This window comes from Thalia democratica, chromosome 8 (genome assembly GCF_965202585.1).
Source record: "Thalia democratica chromosome 8, ktThaDemo2.hap1.1, whole genome shotgun sequence".
Classification (NCBI taxonomy): Eukaryota; Metazoa; Chordata; class Thaliacea; order Salpida; family Salpidae; genus Thalia; species Thalia democratica.
This window is the reverse complement of record NC_139172.1, coordinates 8983888-9006009: the sequence shown is the minus strand read 5'-3', so window position 1 is coordinate 9006009 and position 22122 is coordinate 8983888. Positions and strand designations below refer to the sequence as shown.

The following is a 22122-nucleotide window of genomic DNA, read 5'->3' as shown; positions in this document are numbered from 1 at the left end:
ATCACGGTGGATATTTTTAATTGCTTTCTAATAGAATAATGATACTTTGTTTTTTCTAACTGTTTCGCCTTTAAATTCATATAACATTTTTTTTGCTCTGTTAAAACTCTTTTAGGTGATTTTGTTCAGCATCTAAAGAATTGTGATTTTTAGATTTGAGTATGTATTTTATAAACATTAATCATGTATCCGTAGTACTAATAAACTTGTTTAATAAATTAATTTGCAAATTTTTTAACTTGAATAAGGTTGTGTTTTAATTTTTTAAATTTTTTAATTTGTTTTGTAGTTTACTTATTAATTAAGTTTTACCTTTGTAGAATGTTAATATAGTAATAAAAATATCATGTTAGCTTTTATAAATTCATAACCAGTATTTTTATTTTTTTAAAACATTAGTGTACTAATGTTAAACCCCTAATACTTATAACTTTTTTAAAGGTTTCTTTTGTTAGATTAAAAATTTTTACAATGGTACTTGAATTTTCCCAAAAAAATCAAAGCTTTCAACAATAGTTTTAATATCATACTAAATTTTTTTTCCAATATAAAAAATAGTCGAGTTATAGTATACATTTAGTAGCCTTGTATAATATAATAAATAGTAGTAATTATGATATGGATGTAAGTGTATGCTTACTTACATAATAGTAAGTTATAAAAAAACAATTTATGCTAATAACTAAAAATTACTTTATCTACTGCAAGTTGTTAGATAAGTAAACTCCTGAAACTATATAGTTAAAAAATTTTATGCACTGTTTAGAAAAACAGTTACTTTCTGTGTTGAATATTTACTCCTGAAACTATATAATTAAAAATTTTGTCCCTAGAAGCAGTTACTTTTTGTGTTGCCAAAATCCTGGAATTTTAAACATTTTTAATGTAAAATATTCTGATTTGGTACGAAACATCTATCATAAACAACAACATTTTTGTATCATTTAGAAATTTATTACAAAACACATTTAAAGTAAGTAGCATTAAATTATTTTTAGACTGTTTATTAACTTTATTTTATACTAAGAATGGACATAAAGTTCAGAAAACCTGTAAAAAGATCGAAAAACACAATCGCACAATTTACCATTTACTTTGTTTCAAAGTACTCTGATTTAGCTTACGCTTGGCAAGTTTAGATTTTACAAATAAAATTTTACTTGGCAAAATAATATATTTTAAAAATAGTAAAATTTAAAAACCTGTAGTACATATGTATAAATTTATAATAATTAGTAAGTCTTTTTGTTGATGTTTTGTAGCATGACATGCTAAAACTATTTTAAATAAGTTTATAAGCCGAAAGAACAGACTAAATTTATTAAAAGGAAAATGTGGTTTGCTATTGAATTAAAAAAACTCAACAAAAAGTTTTACGTTGATGAACTTTTAAATAAACATTCTTCAGGGTTACCATGAAACCTGGAAATTGATAATTTTATTAATATTAGATATGTAAAAACTATAATACTTGTTTTTATGCACTGTTTAGAAAAATTTATTAATTTAAAAAACATATTTAAAGTAACATTACAGTTTACTGAACAATAAAAAAAGACGCTCAAAATATTTGGTCCTAGGATCTGGTGCACAACAAACCTTTTGGTTATCGGGTCGCACACCAAGGATAACTTTTAACGTCTTGTCCAGGACAAGATTGCATATTTTTTCAACATTATTATATTACTATTACAGATGTAATAACCTGATTTTTTTCATGGGTTTCACTTGGTCCAGGAAACCAGTCTAGAACCGCCTTACATATATATTATATTATTTTTATATATATTTGAACATAGAATATATAACAAACAATTAAATGTAGCATAAAGAATTTGTTTTTAACGTCCTAGCCTACTTTATAATGAAATGATTGGGGACGGGACTATTTTGCACGAAGTCACTTTCAAAAACACCTTTTCACAAAAAGTCTATTTCGTAAGAGCAGTCAATTTTGCACAAAGTCACATTTGTACGGTTGATTGGTTTCCAGGATGAACTGCTTACCAATTACAGAGTTGTCACTAAAAACAAAAAAAATGACATAAGTCAGCAAAATAGGGGTTTTCGAAAAAAAGTCAGGAAATTTAATACAAACATGCTTTTAACAAAAAAAAAGTTTATTATCACCAAAAAATAGACTTTGCTAATGTTGTTTTCTAGATTTTTTTGCAATTCATCTTTTTTGTCAGGGTCTGGTCGTATTTTTGGAATCAATGAAAAAATTTTATGATTTTATGCGTGTATTAACTAAACTTTAGTATAGTTTATTGAACGACAAAAAATGCGATAAATCTATTTGGTCCTAGGATCTGGTTCACGAAAAACCTTTCGGTTATTGAGTATTTATATATTTTCTATATGCAAGAGAGTGAAATTATTTTTTTAGGTGTCTAATTAAATTACTTGTACAGAAAACTAATACTTTATACACAGAGTTTTCGAACTCTGACTCATCATTGATGTTTTTGTTTTCAGATTAGTTTTTAATACTTAGTTAAACATGTTATACATTTATGATATTTAGTTATTTCAAAGTCAAAACCGACATGTTTCAAGAATTTTTGGCTTCCATAAAGGTTCATGAAGGATGTTGTTAGGAAAAACTTTAGATGTGTTTATTAGGGTGCTTATAAATACGGCGACCTTCAAATTAACAGCTTTTTTTTTACTTTTGCTGAATACTGCAGTTACAACCTGTGCAAAATTTAAATTTTTTTAAACAAAATTTTAGCTTGGCGCCATTTAATTTTTTAAAAACTACCCGGAGTGTAAATGGAGACTCGCCAATATTTACTAAGTTTAAGCCAAATTCGGCCTGGAAAAAGAAAAAAATGGGTGTATGTAAATCTCGCCTGCTAAACAAAATTTTGAAACCTACATTAGTTATTCTGACAGCTTAAAAAAATAAGCAATAAAAAAAGGTCTTATATACATTTTAGATGATATTTGAAACTTACACAATATGTTCTGTGATTTGAAATAAAACGTAAAAAAGGGCCTCTTTTGTCGAAGTGAATCGAATATTTGAGTAAATTTCGTAAACTAAATAAAGCTAAGATACTCCGGTCGTTTAACCACTTCCGCCTTAAAACGTTGCCCACCCTTCTTAGTCCAAATCTCATAATGCATACTTTTTGTATTTTATGTTAAAATTTTATTTTTAACTTTGGCTTTTATTTGTATACCAAATTCCTAAACGCATATAAATTTTTAGTTTGTTAATTTCAGTTTAGCACTTTATTTTCAACATAAATTTACTTACTGCTTTAATTTTTCTGTTACGTATTTAAATAAATAACTGTTTACAAATGGTTACTGCTATAGTAACTCTACGCCCTGTTGTGCTTTATTGTTTCTGATAAACTCTGAATATTGGTATAGTTTATGTTATTATACTCCAAAATATTTGGTTAAATTTGATAAACAGGCCATCTCCGTAAACTATTATTTTACTTGATATCATTAATAATTTCATTATTAGAATTATTATTGTTACGTTAATAATACTATAAATATTTGTTTACTACAAACTAGTGTTCTACTAAGTACAAAATATAAGAACCCGGCCTAACATGATGCCATAGCTTGAAACTTACACTAGATATTTTGTATTTGAAGCAAATCAAATAAAAGGTCTCGGGCGTAACTAAGTGTAGTTTTGAAACTTATACTTGATATTCTTGAGTGGATGATTTAGAGCAGGGTTTCCCAAAGTGGGCGATATCGCCCCCCTGGGGGCGATTTTAGTAAGTCGGGGGGCGATAATTAGTAAGGGGGCGAAAGGGTGGGCGATAACTAGTAAGGGGGCGAAAATGGGGCGATTTTAAAATTTTGGGCTGTCATAAAACTTTTACTTTTTATATTGCTATGTTACTAATTTTAGCTTGCTATTAAATATATGACCTTGAGGTAAAACTTAAACAAAAAAAGTTTATTTTGTTTATGTAAAATATAGAGAAAGAAATCAAGTACTTATGACTCCTACTTTTAAGTAAATTACATATGTTCATTCATATATTTTCTTATTTAACAACTACATAGATCATAGACGATCGGAATCCCTCTCACCATTTTATAACCTGACATAAATGCTATTTGGGATCATAAATGGTTTGTAAAAATCTATGTTATATATTATTAAATTTCTAGGTAAACTGGCAACCCTGTATACTTTTATTTTTATTAAAAATATCATGAGGTGATAGTTATATCACCTCATGATACTTCCAATTGTTTTTTTGAAAAGTCACTAAGTTAGACTAAGAAATAAAACTATACAGGGTTGCTAATTTACCTAAAAACCTGGAAAAACCTGGAATTTGACAGTTTAGGCAAAAATAAAAATACCTAAAAAATCTGGAATTTTTAACAATTTTAACATATTAAGTAGTAAAATTTCGATTTGACACAAAAAAGCTATCATATAGATAAAAATATAGATCCCTTCGAGGCAGATCTTTTTGAAGTAAACGACTTACAGGAAACCTTCTCAGACTTACAAACTGACCTTGAACTTATTAAAATTTTTCCAAATAACGATATAAAAGCTTTTGGAATCAACTGTCGCTATCCGCGTCTACTTAAACACTCTCATTGGCCTGGTTTATAACGCAACGTGCGCTCTAACTAGTATAGTAGAAATCCCCAAGATAACGCTTAAATTATAATTGACTTAAATAAACTAATATGAATTACTTACCATTTACTAAATGTTTAATAAATCAGTTACTTAATTTAAACTGAGTTCGAATTTGTGATCATGAATATATTTACAATGAATTTGCGAAACGAAAAGATGATAAAAAATTGCACAACATTACACTAGAATAACAGAAACTAAACACTACATGTTTAAACCAAACTCAAAATACATTCTAAAATCGAAATCACTTCAACAAGATTGAAACCATTAGAACTTAAGTGCAGCAAAAAGCTGCACTGAGTTCAGACCGCTCAATGAAGTAGAAACTAGAAAAACTGAACTGTAAATTACTCGAGAACGTTCAATTTATATCGCTTGAGAAAAAAGAAGAAAGTAAAAAAAGAGACAATTACCGCTCACGCGGTACATTTTCTCCTCTTACCTTCGTACTTTAAAAATTTATTCTTGGTTTTCCGAAAAAGAAATATTAATTTTTATTCATTAACCTTGTAAGAATGCTTAAAACTCCCTATATAGAAAAATGAACGAAAAAACGACCGCCGACTTTTACCTCTTTAGTTTAAAAAGTATTACTTTACTTAATTCTATAAATTCTATAAACCGGTTTAAAATACACAAAAATGATAAAAGTATGGTACAGTTTTTCAAAATAATGAAAAATGTAGAAAGTTCAAAAAATCTCCTCGCCGCCGGAACTCGCTCCGCCCCTGCACATCTCCACGTCGTCTGACCGGTCCACGCCGATCCGTCTCCTCGCCTCACCCAACGGTCTCTTGGCGCCACGGAATCCGTCTCCTTGCCTCACCCAGCGGTCTCTTGGCGCTACGGAACCGTCTCCTTGCCTCACCCAGCGGTCTCTTGGCGCCACGGAATCCGTCTCCTTGCCTCAACCAGCGGTCTCTATGCACTACGGAACCGTCTCCTTGCCTCACCCAGCGGTCTCTTGGCGCTACGGAACCGTCTCCTTGCCTCACCCAGCGGTCTCTTGGCGCCACGGAATCCGTCTCCTTGCCTCAACCAGCGGTCTCTTGGCGCCACGGAATCCGTCTCCTTGCCTCACCCAGCGGTCTCTTGGCGCTACGGAACCCTCTGATCCGTCTCTCCATACATCTCCTCTTTCATCTCCTCGTTCCTCACCACGTACATAAGTCTCCTCTACCGCTCCTCGCCGATTCGTTTCTTGGGCCGTTCGTGCGAAAGTCCAAATAGAAATACGTAACACTACTTTATATCAATTTTAAAAACAAGTTAAAACATAAAAAAAGTAACAAGTTACATGCTTTTAGTTAGCAATAACATTTCATTAGTCAATTAGTCTATTTATTTTTATCTTAAAAGTCTTGTATGTTTTAAAATAATTGAAAAACATTTATGGCTCCAAATAGTACGAAGTAATTCTCTACAAGATTTAACATAAAAAATATTTCACATTTTACACGAGTTAGTCGACAAAACAAGCACTTACGTGCGTCTCAAAAGTTTAAACTTGTTTTTGTAAAAATACAAAGCCAGTAAACTTGTACTGATTTCGAAAACTTTAATATGCTAACTAATTTTAAACAAAATTGTTTTTTATTTTCAGATTTTAAATACCGGGTAAGACATTTAATAGCTCGAATGACCTCGTTAAAAATTGTTTTTTGTATGTACGGTTAGATTTAAAACAACCAAAAAAACATGCCAATAAAGTTTGTTACAAGCAATTAACAAGGTCATTGTAAAAAAAAACTGTAAATATTATAATTAAAAATTTGAACATAACATTGTTGCTAAATATAAAACTAAATTAAGCTTCATAAATTTAAGAAATTTCACTTTAATAACCGATTATGCACTCGAAAACAAGTTTTAATAACCTCATACAAATATTTTTACAAGGACGAACGAAAAACAACAATGTTTTTACATGCAGTTTAAAAAGTTTATTATCCATTATAGTTCAAATTAACACGATTGTTTGAAAACAAAACAATTAAACTTTACAGTTGCTAACTTTTATAGACGTTTGAAACTCTTTTTGTTATAAGAAAGTTTTATTTTTAGAAGCCTTTAATTTCATTTTAATTTTTAATAAAATGTTTAAAACGATTGAACGATATTTAATTAATTTGACAAAACGCGGAACAACTTGAAAACAAGACTAACTTTTGTTTAAACTTGCTCGTACAAGTTTAAAACTCATTTTGAAAAACGCTTCAACAATGAATTGCAATAATATCTACACAACAAATACATTTTAGTTCTAACACATGTCCATTAGCTTTTCCCAAACCACTTTAACATAAAATTCAACACAATAAAGCTAATTACTTTTTGCAAAAAACAACACAAATCTCTCACAAACTCGAACTACTTAGTTGTTTTTCCAACTAGAAATTTTAAACTCATTTTTAAAACTTTACAGACCAGATGACTGGGTTAAATAAATGCCCTTAAGTTTATCGAATTTATAATATTACTAAATAAGGTTTATTTTACTCTGTTTTCAAGTCACCATCTACAAAACGTATAAATTTTTAATGAAGGTATCTGTGTTCAATTCCAGCTATAACTAACTGGCCGTCCGGGTCATCATGTCGCTATCCGCGTCTACTTATACAATTTTATTGGCCTGATTTATTACGCAACGTGCGCTCTAACTAGTATAGTAGAAATCCCCAAGATAACGCTTAAATTATAATTGACTTAAATAAACTAATATGAATTACTTACCATTTACTAAATGTTTAATAAATCAGTTACTTAATTTAAACTGAGTTCGAATTTGTGATCATGAATATATTTACAATGAATTTGCGAAACGAAAAGATGATAAAAAACTGCACAACATTACACTAGAATAACAGAAACTAAACACTACATGTTTAAACCAAACTCAAAAAACATTCTAAAATCGAAATCACTTCAACAAGATTGAAACCATTAAAACTTAAGTGCAGCAAAAAGCTGCACTGAGTTCAGACCGCTCAATGAAGTAGAAACTAGAAAAACTGAACTGTAAATTACTCGAGAACGTTCAATTTATATCGCTTGAGAAAAAAGAAGAAAGTAAAAAAAGAGACAATTACCGCTCACGCGGTACACAACAAAAACTAAGACAAAAGTATCCAATCATTTGAGAAGAATTTAGATTGTTGTTTATAGATTTTCCTTCTAGCTATGTTGTTGAGAAAGCTTTCAGTTCAGTTATCAACATCTTGAGCAAAAGATCTAATCTAGATATTTGTAAAGGAGACTTTATTTTACTGATTAAGAATCAGATTAAAAAAACTTGCAAGCAGTCTTAAAACTCATCCTTCACATTATATTAGACTTCAGTAGCAGACATTATTTTATGAAAGTTTATTTTGTTTTATTTGATTTTTTAAAATACTTCTTATTTAACCTGGTTTGTATTGTATTTAAGTAGTTTTTTTTATAATAAAAATTTTATTAAGTTATTTATTCTACATCAGGTTTGCATAATGCCTAATAAATATTAATTACGGTAGACTTCCTCTTGAGTTCGCATTTTTTACCCAAAAAAAAGTGCAAATTTATATTTTCTAAAATTTAACTTAAATAAAGTCTATTACTAACTAAGTATTAATAAAACAAAAAATACATAATATTTAATAGCTTATATAGATCTGTTTTTTAATGAATGTTTGTTTTATGTTTTAGTTGATTTCATGTTTATGCATAACGTTATTGCATATAACATATTTAAAATTATCATTTTGTAAAAAAAATGGTAATAATTTTTGATTTTTTACTTTTTGATTTTGTTCAAAGTGCGAACTCAAGCGGAAGTCTACTGTATTTATTAAATGGTTTATGTTTTAAATCTGTTAATAGTTTTATTTTGACCTGTATAACTTTGTAGTTTATATTTGTCGTTAAACATTACACTAAAATTTTTTATAGCATAGTGATTAAAGTATTTGTTTTAAAGAAATTTATTTGACATATTTTTTTTTATTACTTGTTTAATCTGTATAAAAAAAAAAGATAACTATTAAAGTTTTTATTTCAAATTTATTTTTTCGTTTTAAAAGAGTATATATTTGAGGTCTCTGTTTGAATTGACTTTAAATTTTTCATTCAAAAGATTCTTAAACTCAATTTTATTTTCTTACTTGATTTATTATTGTTGAAAAATCTATATATTAAGATTTTTAAACTATTAATACAACTGTTTTTTGTTTTATCTTAATTTTTAATATATTAGCAATTAGAATATGTTGTTTATTTTAATAGTTCAAAACTAGTTTTTAGATTTTCACTATTTTCTTCTGGTAAATTTTTATAGGCTAATAACTAGAGAAAAAATAAGTTTAAACAGTTTTAAATAAGCCATCAAAAAGAATGCTACAGTTACAAAAAAAAAATTAACCTAATTAAAATATTTTTTTAATCGATTACTTTCTGTTCACAAAATTAACTGTAAAATTTTTGATTTTTTTTTTGAATTTAAGTTAAGAAAAAAGAAACTGTTAAAATTAAGGTTTAGTTTCCTAAAGGTTATTCCAAGTCAAATACTCTTTAATGGTATTCTACTACAAAACATATAGTTTAAAAAGTTTAAAACAAAGTTTTAAATTTTACAACTAACTTGCTTATAATATATCTTAGCATTGAAATTAATAATTTTATTGCATTAACTGAATCTGTTGATGAAACCACTTTTCATGTGAGATAATCAACCAGTCGGTCAAACTTCCTCAAACTAGATCAGAAATTATGTTTTAATATTTATTTTATTATTTGTAAAATAAACTGTTCATTCTTTTATAATTTTTTAATCTCTGGTATAGTAATTTTATAATATACCTATTTATAAAATAATTTAAGTATATTGTGCGGCTTAAATAAGTTACTTAGTATTAACTTCTAAATGTCCGAATATAAGAGATTAATTATTATGTCAGTTTTAAGTTAAGATTTTAGATGGGTAACGTACGGTTAAGATCCAGTCAAATTTCGACCCGCTAAATAACTTGAAAACTACTTGTGCAAAATAAACAAAATTTAGTTTTTTGATACTTAATATTTTGAAATACACTTTCAATTTGGTTTTCAGCTCACAATAGTATTTCCTAGATCACAATAATACTAAATAATTTTATTGCAATTCTGCTCGAGTTTTTTAATTTTCATATACCTTATTTTTTTAAATTATGCAGCCCGCAAATACATTCGTTTAACAAGTTAAATCTAGAAAAGATTTTATAGTAATTATGAATTGCTGACTACAGAAGTTGTCCAATACTATCCTTAAAGCTTCATTAGTTTCAAAACATTTCATATCTAAACAGGATTGATTACAGATTACACAAAGCATTTTTATAATGAAGTATTTTAATACACTTTATTGGGCTTATAAGAAAACAAATGTAACTTATTTTCTCAAGCCCTATAAACTACTTTGAACACAGCCCAAAAAGGCGTGCAAAAGAAGTACCAGACTAAATTACATTTCGAACACAACTTTTTCAGCTCAAAAGTTTGTACTCAAGAGAAAAATTACTTTGTAAAATCGTGGGGGGCGATTATTTTTCAAATTTTTAAAAAGGGGGCGATTTAGAAAATGAGTTTGGGAAACCCTGATTTAGAGCAAGATCTCAGGTGTATTCAAAGGTAGTTTTGAGACTTATATTAGATATTCTGGAGTTGAAAAGCAAAAAAAAAAAAGGTTTTAGGTTTATATGAGGGTAGCTTTTTTGAGAGGGCCATAGCTTTTTTTTATTAATTTTAAGGGGTAATTAAAATAAAATGATCTAGTGTTTATTTTGTGTAAACTTCAGAATTTTTCCAAAACATATAGTATAAGATTTAAATTTCCCAGCTAATCTTTTTTTATCACGAAATCAAATATAAGTTTAAATTTTTTGAAATATTTGTCAAAATTGTTGATCTACCGCTGGTTCCGAATCTATTTTTAGAGTTTGGAACCTGTAGACCACTACTAAAAATTTTTTAAACTGACACTGACTTAATTTTTGAAATTAGTGGAATAAGTTCCTAAATGCAACAAGTCTTTTGGTTTTAAAGTCTTTGATAGACAATTTATTCTCAAGTTTTTAATATAAAGTAAACAGTATAATATACGATCAACAATTTGAAATACGTTTAAAAAGAGAATTTCATGTTTTTATGTTAAAGGTGCTGTTTTCACGTGAAAACCAATACTAAAATAGCTTTTAGTATTGGTGTTCAAGAAAAATTTTATAGCCTCAAACAGTGTTTACTTTAATTAGCTAGTGCTTCTGTCCAAAATACTTAAAACTTATTTTATCATTTTTTATTTTAAAATCTATATCTGGATTTGAATAAAAAAAACATTTTTATTTACGTTTAAAAAAAAAGTTGTTTATGTTTCTAAAAAAATACTGACTAATCTAAAGTTATTAGTTTTAGTGTTTATATATTACTTTAAGTTAATAAAAAAAAATTTAACTACCCTTGTTTTAAGGATTTTCATGGTAACAATCTTAAATTCATAAAATATCAGTTAGTAAATGTAGTCATCTATATAAGCTCTTTAAAATGATTTTAAACTACATGTAATATGTACACAGTTTCTATTTTTAATCAGCTCTTGATATACTTTTTTGTTATATAATAATCTCAAACAATTTTTAGCAATCCTATATAAAAAAAATTAAAAGTCGAGAAGTTATTTTTAAAACTTAAATATTATGACATTATTAAAGCATAGCTACTAATAAACCTTTTTTCAGGTAACAATAAATTTTAAAAAGATGACAAATTTACACGAGGAAGATTTTTTTAAATGACAGAAGAACTTAAAGAAATTGAGTTTAAATTAAAGAATATTTTTAGTTTAAACTCAAGCTCGTTAATTAGAAACGAAGACGTATTGTTTTGCGATTTTGAGCAGGGAATTGTAGGAAACTGCTGTTTTGTAGCTGCGCTCGCATCTATGTCACAAAGACCTGAGTTTTTAAGGGAAATTGCTCCATTTATTCATCGTACTAGCAAAGGTGTGGAACTACACTTCAACATGTTTTACAAAGGGGATCCCATCAAAGTTATAATAGACGATGCTCTGCCGTTTAGTAAGAATGATTATTTATTTTATTCAAGATCTGCGAGAACAGACAATGCTTACTTGGCAGCATTGTTTGAAAAAGCTTTCGTCAAACAAGTTTGCAACAAGTCTTACGAAGCAGTGACTTCGGCTTGGGCGTTTTTATCTTTCAGTGACTCAATGATCTGAAGGATTGGACGAAGGAAAGTTTAAAACATGATTTTATGGAATTGCTAATGTATGAGCTTGATAACAAAAGTTCTGTGAACATGGGCGTGAAACCATCTTTTTATAATAATCCAGAAGATGAAGTTGAAACTGGTCATGCTTATTCTGTGATGGGTTACAATGAATAACACAAAGCTGTTAAACTCTATGATCCGAGCGTTATTGCAGAGAATTGTGTTTCGAGTAAAAACTTACCTTCTTCTTTCACTGCCACAGCTGATCCAAACAAAGGAGAATTTTGGATAACCACAGATCAGCTTGAAAACAGAGAAGTTGATATAACTGCCCTGCAAGCCAAAAACATGTACATATCTTATCACCAGTCTAAAATCAAAATAAAACGAACTGGTAAAGAAACTTCTACAGCATCGTGCGTCTACAGGGTTGTAGTAAAAGTAACGTCTACTTTTATGGTAAATATGTTTTCTTACATTCACTTCGTTCAGTTAAAGTGGAGGTAACAACTACTGAAGACGAGAAAATTGAAACAAATTACGAACACCCGGATGAAGTAACGCATGACCGCGAAAAAGAAGAAATTGAAGGACAAATATTAGAAAATATTTTTAAAGGTTCAAACTTCAGCCTAACACTTATATCATTTCTTTCAAACTTTCTGTTTTTGAACTTTAAAAAAAAACTTAAAACATGATAAAACGTTCAGGCAAAGTATTGAATATCTGATGAAAGTAAGTTCTAGTTCAGATTGTACGTTTGAACACTTAAAAATGAAAAAGAAATTGTTTTCATGTAATGAATTCTTAATCGTTTTAAATAAACAATGATCGTAAAACCAAATTTGTTATAATTATCTTAAAAACATAAAAGTGATACACCCTAACTGAGCTATTTTTTTCTACATAAAAGTTTTCACCAAATTTTTCTTGAAGATTTGATTATAAAATGTAGTGATCTACCGAATCCAAGATTCGGACTCGGAGTTGGCCGAATCCTAATTTCATATAAAAATTTGGATTCAGATCCGGCCGAATCCAAAAATTTTGATCCGGTAGACCACTTTAAACTTTTTGAATTTTAATCAATTGTTTGTCAAAAGTTAAATAAGAAGTAAAATTTTCTAATGATTTTTCGCTCGAGTAGATAAAACAGTGCTTTTTCACATTTAGGAGAGATTGCTAAATTTATGAAACCCTAATTTAGGGCATTATTTTTTGCTTTAAAAGAACAGTTTTTGCGACTTACTAAGAATTATAATGATGCCTAACAGATACGTACAAAAAATCAATTTTTAAGTTAAACATTATGAGTTTATTTTTTTATTCAACGCTTTTTTGTCCAGTCAAATTTATTATCAATTATCAACTTTATTTATAACAAACAAACTTAACCATTTAGTTTTAAAACAGAAAAGGAACTAATAAATGCTTAGGCAAAAAACTTGAAAAAATTATAAATAACTTTAACTACTATAAACAAATTGTTCATCAAAAACTTTAAGCTGACAATCGTACTTATACGTATGTATAAATGCAATGCATGAGAAAATTATCTAACGAAAAAATCTAATAACGAACATGGTTTACACATTTCTAACAAATTAACATTCAGTTGTAATAGCTTTACACTTAGTTTGTCGTCAACTTTAATCAAACAAATTCTAATGTCGAGAACACGTGCAGTGGCGATGAGCCTTATCCGTCAGTCCACAGCTCAACTTTCATCCTTAACATCATCAGAACAAATAAAGTTATTTTCTCCATATCTCTACGATATTATTTGTAAAATTTCGACTCGCATAATTTTTCTTATGACAGGGTTGAAAAATACCATCAAATTTTTTAAAAGTACAAATTATTTGTACATTTTTAGTACATAATTAAGTGTAAAGTATAAAAAACTGTTTTAAATAGTATAAAAATATTTTGTAAAATATACTGAAAAGCTGCTTTAAATCAATTTTACATGAATTAAAATTTTAAGTTGATCTAAAAAAAATTATTGTATTTTATAGATTTTTCTTACCTAGTCAAAATTTCGTATTTTAACTTGTATAAAATTGCTTAAAATTCCAGGATTTTTAGTAACTTTTGTTAAAAAATTCAGGTGTTACCAGTTTTTTTCAATTTCTCAATTCCAGGTTTTAATTTTTTTGCCCAACTTGTCAATTCCAGTATTTTAAGCAACCCTGTTATAAGACTAACATTAAGTAGCTAGTCGAGTAGTTTCACATTTTTCAGTTAAACGTAAGAATTATTATTAGCGCTAAGCGTAATCTTAAAACTATTAGCATAAGTAATTTTAAATCATTATAAATCTTTTACCTCCCAATCAAAAATTATGGTTTAAATTTAACATGATTAGCAGAAAATTAAACGTCATAAACTTACAGAGTTTGGCGTCAATTTTCTACCGCTTTTGCTCTGCGCCCATCCCTCACTGCCATCTCGCGCAATCTTTGCATCAAACTTATCGCTAGCTGCCTTCTTCTGACGGATGTCAGTTCTTTTTTTCTTCTTGTTTTTCTTATGTTTCTCGCTTTGCTGATGCTCATCAGTCTTCCTGGATTTCTTCTTGTTTTCCGTCGATTCCTCATCAGAGCTGGAATACTTGCGTTTTTCCATCATATTTGCAGTTAAAGTCTGAATTTTTGACTGTTTTTCGAATGTTGATATTTTAAAAATTTGCCAAGCTGTTTGATAGTGAAAAAGTTTATTTTTAGCAAAACTTTTATTAAAATAATCAGCTAATAAAGCTTTATCAAATCAGCTTTATAAAAATGTTTTTAATTTATTTTAAAACTCAAATGGTTTCACTTTTAATAAGAGAACCATTGACAAATTCGCATATTGTTTTAATTTTAAAAAATTAGTAAAATCCTAGTTATTAACGATTTGTTTAAAATATTATTTATATGATTTTAATGATTTATTAATTTGTTTTTAAAACTATGTGGTATACGACTCGATAACCAAAAGTTTTTCCGTACATCAGGTCCTTAGACATAACTCAACTTATGTTTTTAACTTAAATTTCATTAGAATAAAATAGTTTTAGAAATTTAAAAATTACCTGATTGTTTCTATTCCTTTGTCCATAAAATAATACATTTGATGGAACATTACCGCTTCTATAAAAAAATCTTTTAAACAAAAAAAAAATTAAAAAGTAAGTTACATTAAGATAATTTGCCTACTTAATTGTAAAATGAAAAAAAGTACTAGCACAGTTAGATGTTAAAAAAAACACCTGAGAGTATCAAAATACCAGTTATTTTAATGCTATTTATAGAAAAACATGCTATTTAACAAAAGACTGTTTATATCTTATAACGGATAACTGTACTGATAAACAGCAGCTAACTCTTTTCGAGGAAATTGTTTTGGAGGGAAGATGGCGGGCGGCCTGCTGCTTTTCATGACCAATTTCTCAATAGCTTGCTTCTGTTCCTCGATCGTCTTCTGCTGCCGCAAGATGGCTGCGTGGAGCGGCCCGACCGCATCCCTCACCTTCTTGTCGACGACGTCTCCGATCAGCTCCAGCATTTCGGCTTCTTGCACGATGCGCCGGCTGTTCTCGCGCACCTGTGCCTGCACTTCCGCGACGCGCCTTTCAACGCGAGCGTCGCCGTCCTCCTAAAAGTATTAAGTTTAGATGCTTGTAACAATCAGGGTTGCCACTCGATTTTCCAAAATTTTTTCCAGGTTTTTTAAAAGCAGATATTTTTGGGTCTATTTTCGGTTTAAAGTAAAGTTTAAGGTAAGAAACTGTTTTATATTATCTTTTTGCTATCTAGGTCATTGAACCAAAAAATTTTTTAGCAATTTTTTTTTGTTTTTGTTCAATAAACTACTACTAATGAACCTTAAATGGTATAAGAACATTGAAATGATACTATTAACCTATTTTAAATGTTTTATTAATTAAACAATTTAGATGGTGACAATTTTTTTATCTATATGATAGATTTTTGTTTCAGATCGAAATTTTACTACTAAACATGTTAATTTTGTTCAAAATTCCAGGTTTTTCCAGTTAAGGTGGCAAACCTGAACAATGTAAAATAAATGTATAAATACAATGAACACTTTGTTATGTGTTAAAGAATGTATACATTCTAAAAAAATACTTTTTTAGATCCTTTTTTGTTGGTTGCTTGTGGGGATTTGTTGGCGGCTTGTTTAGTTTTCGGTGAAGGTTTTTTTAACGTAGGTTTAACAACTTGTTCGGGTCTATTTAAAGGAGACTTTTGATGCTGGAATATAAATACTATTTAAATTTTTCTGCCACTTGTCTATTTAGTGCTTTTAAATAGAAAAACTAAAGTGTACTGCCTAGAAAACAAAAAAAAACTTTTAGTATTATTACAATAAAAAACTTTCCGAACTAAAAACTGATCTATTATCAAAAGCCATTATGTCTCAAATTTTATAGTACATAGTCAATTTAGTACAATTTACTGATCATCATAACTTACTTGCTTTGATAAAGTTTACAATCGTTTTTTTTTCAGAATAATAATGAAACAACTAACAGTTATTGAGACTTCTTCATCTGAGTCAACAAGTCTTGCAGGCTTCTTCAATAATCTTCCGCTTTTAGTTTGAGCACTAATCACGTTACGGTTCTGAAAATTTATTTTTTTTTTACTTATCTGAAATCACACTAGTCATTTAAAAGAAATATTAACACTTCAGCTATTGTATTAAGATAAAAATGCGTTGTTTTGTAATTTAGTATATTTTCAAATAACAAGATCAAAAATAGTTTTTAATAATTCACAACAAGGTTTGTTATACATACACAACAAGGTTCGTTTTAATAAAACTGTACGCTGCTTCGCTGTAATAACAGCAAAACTATTTTTGGTTTTCCAGAGACACTACCTAACATATTTCGATAAAAACAAAAAAAAAATACGTGTTTAACGTTAGTACATTCTGTACTAAAATAGTTATGTGTTATAAAATGCTTTAGTAAATTTAATTTTATCAGATTATATGTCATCTAAATCCTAAATCATTTACTTGTGAAACGGCAGCGGCATTTCTTGCAGCAGTGTTTGAGGCAGCATACTTGTTGTTATGATTTGATTTGTTAACTTTCCCCTTTTTGCTGGCTGTCGGTTCGAAGTCTTTAGTTACCATCAGCGAGCTTCTCGCGTAACTTTGTTGCTATTTTAAATAAGAGCTTTAACTGCTAAGCTCTATTTTTTTAGTATTTTCTATTTTTGACAGCAACTAAGCTATTATTTAAATATATTAATAAGATGTGTTAAAATCATACTTAAAAATAGTGCTGTAAAAATATTTAAAAAAAAAATTAACAGTTTTCTCAGCAAAAAAAATGGTTATTAAATTTTTAACTTTAATAAGGATGATTTAATTACGGCATCAAAAAAAATTATTTAATAACTTTTTAAATTTAGTTCCACATGTAACCAAAATTTCATCATCTTCAAAACAATCTTCAACTGAAAATTTTATAACAAATTAAGAGCTTATGTCTTTAAACAAAATAAAGCAGCGTGTTAGTCAAAGAACTTTTAGGTTAAGAGTAATAAAATCAAATATAAACTTAAAAAACAAACTCTATCTGGGAACCCACAGAAGTCGGATTCCGTATCGGACTCGTGAAACAATCTTTCCGCTTCTCGTCTCTGTTGCTATCATAACAATTTAAATCAACTTTATGGTAATTACCAACAAAAATACTGTTTACTACAAAAAAATATATAAATAACAAAATACCTGTGAAACTTTTAACTTGGGTGGAAAAGGTTTAGCAAAACCGTCGTTGGCGTTGCTTGGAGTTGCTGAGTTTGCTTTTAACTGACTGCTTGTCTATGAACCATTAAATTTTATTACAAATCGATGAAATTGTACTAAAAATGTTTATAAAATATAAAGTGATCGAGAAAAATTATGTTAGTAGTAAACAATTTAAAAGTTTAAAAAGCTTGACATTTACACACCACGTTTAATAAACTAATATAGAATATAATATTTTTAATACTTAATTTTTGTGTTGAAATCATAAAATAGTTAGTGTTCACTAAAAAATTAATTGATCAAAAGTACCTGTGAATCAGGAATCTCCGATGTGGGTTTTCTACAAAAAAAGAAAAATATAAACTTTAATACTTTATTAAAATTGTAGATTAAAATGTTTGAACTTGACATAAAACCAAAGCACTTTACAAACTTTTTTGTCCTATAGTAAAAATAGCACTCAGTTTCACTAAAAATTTAGTTTGATTTATATTTACTTTAAACTTTTACAGAGTGATCAAATAAAATTTTGTTAGATAAAAAACTATAAAAAATAATTCACGAAGACACAATTGCACGAAGACGATTTTACACCAAGGATCAATTTTGCACGACAGTAAAAAAAAAAAAAAGTTACTGACCTAGGGTAAGGGGTAACAGTGATTAAAAAAAAAATTTACTAATAAAAACTATTACATAAAAAAAAGAATAAATAATTAAAAAAAAGAATAAAAAAGCTACCAACCAAGGGTAAGGGTTAGGGGTAATAGTGATAGTGTAGTAAAAAAAAAGTAATCTAAGTTAATAAAACTTTAAGAAAAAAAACAAAAAGAATTTAACCCGTGCAAAATAGTCTCCAGAGCAAAATTGTCTGCTCGTGCAAAAGTATCTTTATGCAATTTTGCGCACTCGTGCAAATTTGACAGCTACCAATAAAAAATATATAATTTATATAGGAACTTCAACCAGAACAATTTAATACAAACCTATTTTATGGAGCAAATTCATACTGAATATTTTTTAACAATAAAAAAACGCTGATTGATTAATTAAACAGAAATCAAATAATTTCCTGCCATTTTTTGTGTTCTTTACAATCAAATAATTAAAAAACTAAGGGTATCAACCCTAATAGTAAAACTAACTGATTCCTTAAAACTGGCTGCACCAAGTGAGTTGATACCCAGTCAATAATTTCGTCAGCAGCCCCAAGGTTTTTCGATCTCAAGTAAACAAAATAATCTCCACCTATTAGTTTTGTTGAATAAAGAAAATTGACAGTCCAAGTTCAAAAGCAACAAATTTAAGTTTAACTTTAGTTGTAAGAATATTACTACTAAAAAGTTCTACTATTTTCGATAAAAAAGAAGAAAGAAAGTTACCAACTAAGCAGTCTTAAACAAATGATTATAAGAACTTAAGTTAACTAACTTAAAACATTTTAACAATTTTAAATTAGCTAAAAAATAACAAACCCAAACCTAATGTAGATTAACCAAGCCACAAATAAAACACAATGAGTGTTTATTAATGAAAGCTAACCTTCTTGTTTGTACCAGCAACCGTTGTTATCGAGTATTGTTTCGCCCAAGTACCACCTCCCGCCGTCTTCATCCCACACTTCATACGTCAACGTCCGCTTGAACTCTCTAGCTTTACCTCTGTAAACTTGAGAGAAGCTGTTGCCTTGCGCAACTGATCCTCTCGTCTTACCTGACAATGTATGTAATGCTTCTTTTTAAAAACACGTGATTTATACAACAGTCACAACTTTTTGTTTAAATATGCAGATTGTAATATCAGAAGTTTTTCCTTAACATTTCAAGTAAGACTAAGACAAAAAAAATTATTGTACAAAACTAAAAACGAAATTTAGACCATTAACATACTTCATCAATTTTTCAAAAACTATTTTTAGCCTATTTAGTTTATTATAGGAAATCTAAAACAAACGCTAAATAAATACTTTGTAAATCAATTTGCTTACAATAAGGGTGGCAGATGCATATTCTAACTAACTTTACAATTAAAGAAAGATAAAAAGGTTATTTCATACTCAAAATGTAAAACTAAGCTAAAAAGCATTTGTAGTTAAAAATAATGTTTAGTTTTCTACTTGATAAAGGTATAGGTAAATTCTTTGAATAATATAAAAAGTCTCATGTTGGAATTTCTATTTTTTTACTAAAAACATAAAAAATGAGAAAGTTTATAAGGAGATTTTAAGATTTAAAAAATTTATTTGGTAGAATGATTACTAGTAATATATTTGAAAAAATTTAAAGATGACTGATTAAAAGTTAAAACAGATTTTTTGTTGCTATTTAATTTGAGCCTACCTTTAAGAACCTACTAAACTCACCAGCTATGATTAATTTATCTGATAAGTTACTGAGTTTTATTATTCAGAGAAAATTATGATAGCAGGGTTTTCAACAAAAAGTAAGTAAATCAACTTACGGTTAGAAGAAGGAACTTCTTTTATTCTTGCTTTATAACTGTTCATAACTAAAACTGTGTCACTTACTGTAAAATAATAAGAAGTTAAAATACATGTGAAGATATAAGGTATCATATTGTTCTAACCACTATGTTCTTATTAAAATATAATTTTGTGGTGAATTACTTTCTAACTGTTTAAATAAAAAGTATATAAAAGTTTAAAGATATTTAAAAAAATTGTTTATAAAGTTTAAAAAACTGCATACAAATATAACATATAAATTTATTCTACACATTATCTTAAATTATTTTATAATTATACTCCTGTTATCAAGGTTGCCAAATGTTTTTGGCAAATTTTCTCCAGGTTTCTAAAAGTACACATTTTTGGGTCTATTTTTAGTTTAAAGTAAAGTTTAAGGTAAAAAACCGTGTTAAATAGTATAAAAACATTGAAAAGATACTTCAAATGTGTTTTTTAATTAAAAAACTTTAAAGATAACATTTTTTTTTTATCTGTATGGTAGATTTTTTGTGACAAATCTAAAATTTTCTACTCAATATGTAGAAATTGTTTAAAATTCCAGGTTTTTTCTGGTTTTTTAGCTTAAATTGTCAAACTCCAGGTTTCCAAGTTTTTTGGTAACCTTGTGTTATACATACATTTTTTATTTAATGTAAAAGAAGATTAAGTTTTGTAAATTAAAAAAATTAGTAACAAGTAAAAATGGCTTAAAAATGTGTAACAGGTTAACATTAGAAGAAATGCAAAAAACTTAAATTTTTTTTTTTTTTAATTCTGTTGAATGCCTTTAAATAAAAATGTAATGTTTGTTTAAAAACTTCATTTAAATTATACGATGTAGATTGGTTTCGTATCGAAATAGGGTAGTAATTTTTATAAAAAATTGTTCTAGCAAACATTATTTCATTTAAGCTAAATTTGAGTTATAACTCTTTGAAGCAAAAAATCCAGCCTGAATGACCAAAAACTAAACTGAGTTTGAGATATATTTTAATATATGACCTAAAAACTGAAAAAATACTGGTGATCAAGCACAATAAACTAAAATACTTAAATAATGGCAAAATCACTTAATTAAAACATAGAAAAAAGTCTTATTAACTAACTATTATGATATTTAGTAGTTTTTGACAAAGTTTAACCTATCCAGAGTTTAAACTTCTTTTAACCTATAGTTATCTTGATTAGGATAGGATAAGTGTGAGGCAAACCTATAAAATTAATTTGAATCTTTTAAATTCAAAGAAACTTTTGGAAAAGTATACTAAATAGAATTTACATTAAAATGTTGTTTAGTCAATAACAGTTTGAAATAAAAATGTTGAAATCCATTATAACAAGATCTTATTTTATAGTAGTTGATATGATCCCTTTTACATAACTCCTAACCTTCAACCTTAAGTAAAATTTTAATAAGTTTGAGATGATTAGGCTGTAAAAGGCATCATTAGTAATAATAATCTACAAATAGTTGACAGGTTACAATCCTGTTTCTTAAAACTAATAACTAGATTATTTAATTAATTATGTTTAACTCAGAGTTGCCACTTGTTTTCTCCAAATTTTTTCCAGGTTTTCCAAATTTCTTCCAGGTTTTTAAAAGTAAACATTTTTTGGTCTATTTTTAGTTGTAAGTTAATTTCTTTAAAAGAAACTGTGTTAAATAGTACAAAAATATTTATAAGATGCTTTAAAGTTATTTTAAAGGTGTTTTTTAATAAAAAAAATTTTTAGATGATGACAAAAAAATCTTATTTTATATTTTATTATATTATAATTTTATATCTTATATGATAGATTTTTTGTGTCAGATTGAAATTTTAATACTGAAAATAATTAAATTATTAAAAATTCCAGGTTTTTCTAGGTTTTTTGATCAAATTCCAGGTTTTTCCAGGTTTTTTTCAAAATTTCTCAAATTCCAGGTTTTTCTAGGTTATTTTTGCCTAAATTGTCGAATTCCAGGTTTTTCAAGGTTTTTCCAGGTTTCCAGGTAAAG

The 22122-nt window shown here is 27.8% G+C and overlaps 1 protein-coding gene across 2 annotated transcripts; it reads right to left on the bottom strand.

The window, feature by feature from the left end:
• Positions 1-13317: 13317 nt before the first annotated feature.
• LOC145842554 (uncharacterized) lies at positions 13318-20175 on the bottom strand. 2 transcript variants are annotated; one of them, XM_082950011.1, is made up of 13 exons: positions 20117-20175; positions 19199-19369; positions 18802-18904; positions 17966-17996; positions 17636-17728; positions 17476-17550; positions 16913-17059; positions 16420-16512; positions 16015-16140; positions 15249-15520; positions 14958-15015; positions 14276-14539; positions 13318-13652 (listed from the first exon to the last, which is right to left on the bottom strand). In XM_082950011.1, exons 1-13 carry the CDS (start codon positions 20160-20162, stop codon positions 13599-13601), a joined length of 1533 nt encoding a protein of 510 aa, XP_082806137.1. In that variant the 5' UTR covers positions 20163-20175; the 3' UTR covers positions 13318-13598. The 2 variants fall into 2 exon arrangements, with proteins under 2 accessions (XP_082806137.1, XP_082806138.1); XM_082950012.1 differs by having other exon boundaries at positions 14276-14527.
• Positions 20176-22122: the final 1947 nt, after the last annotated feature.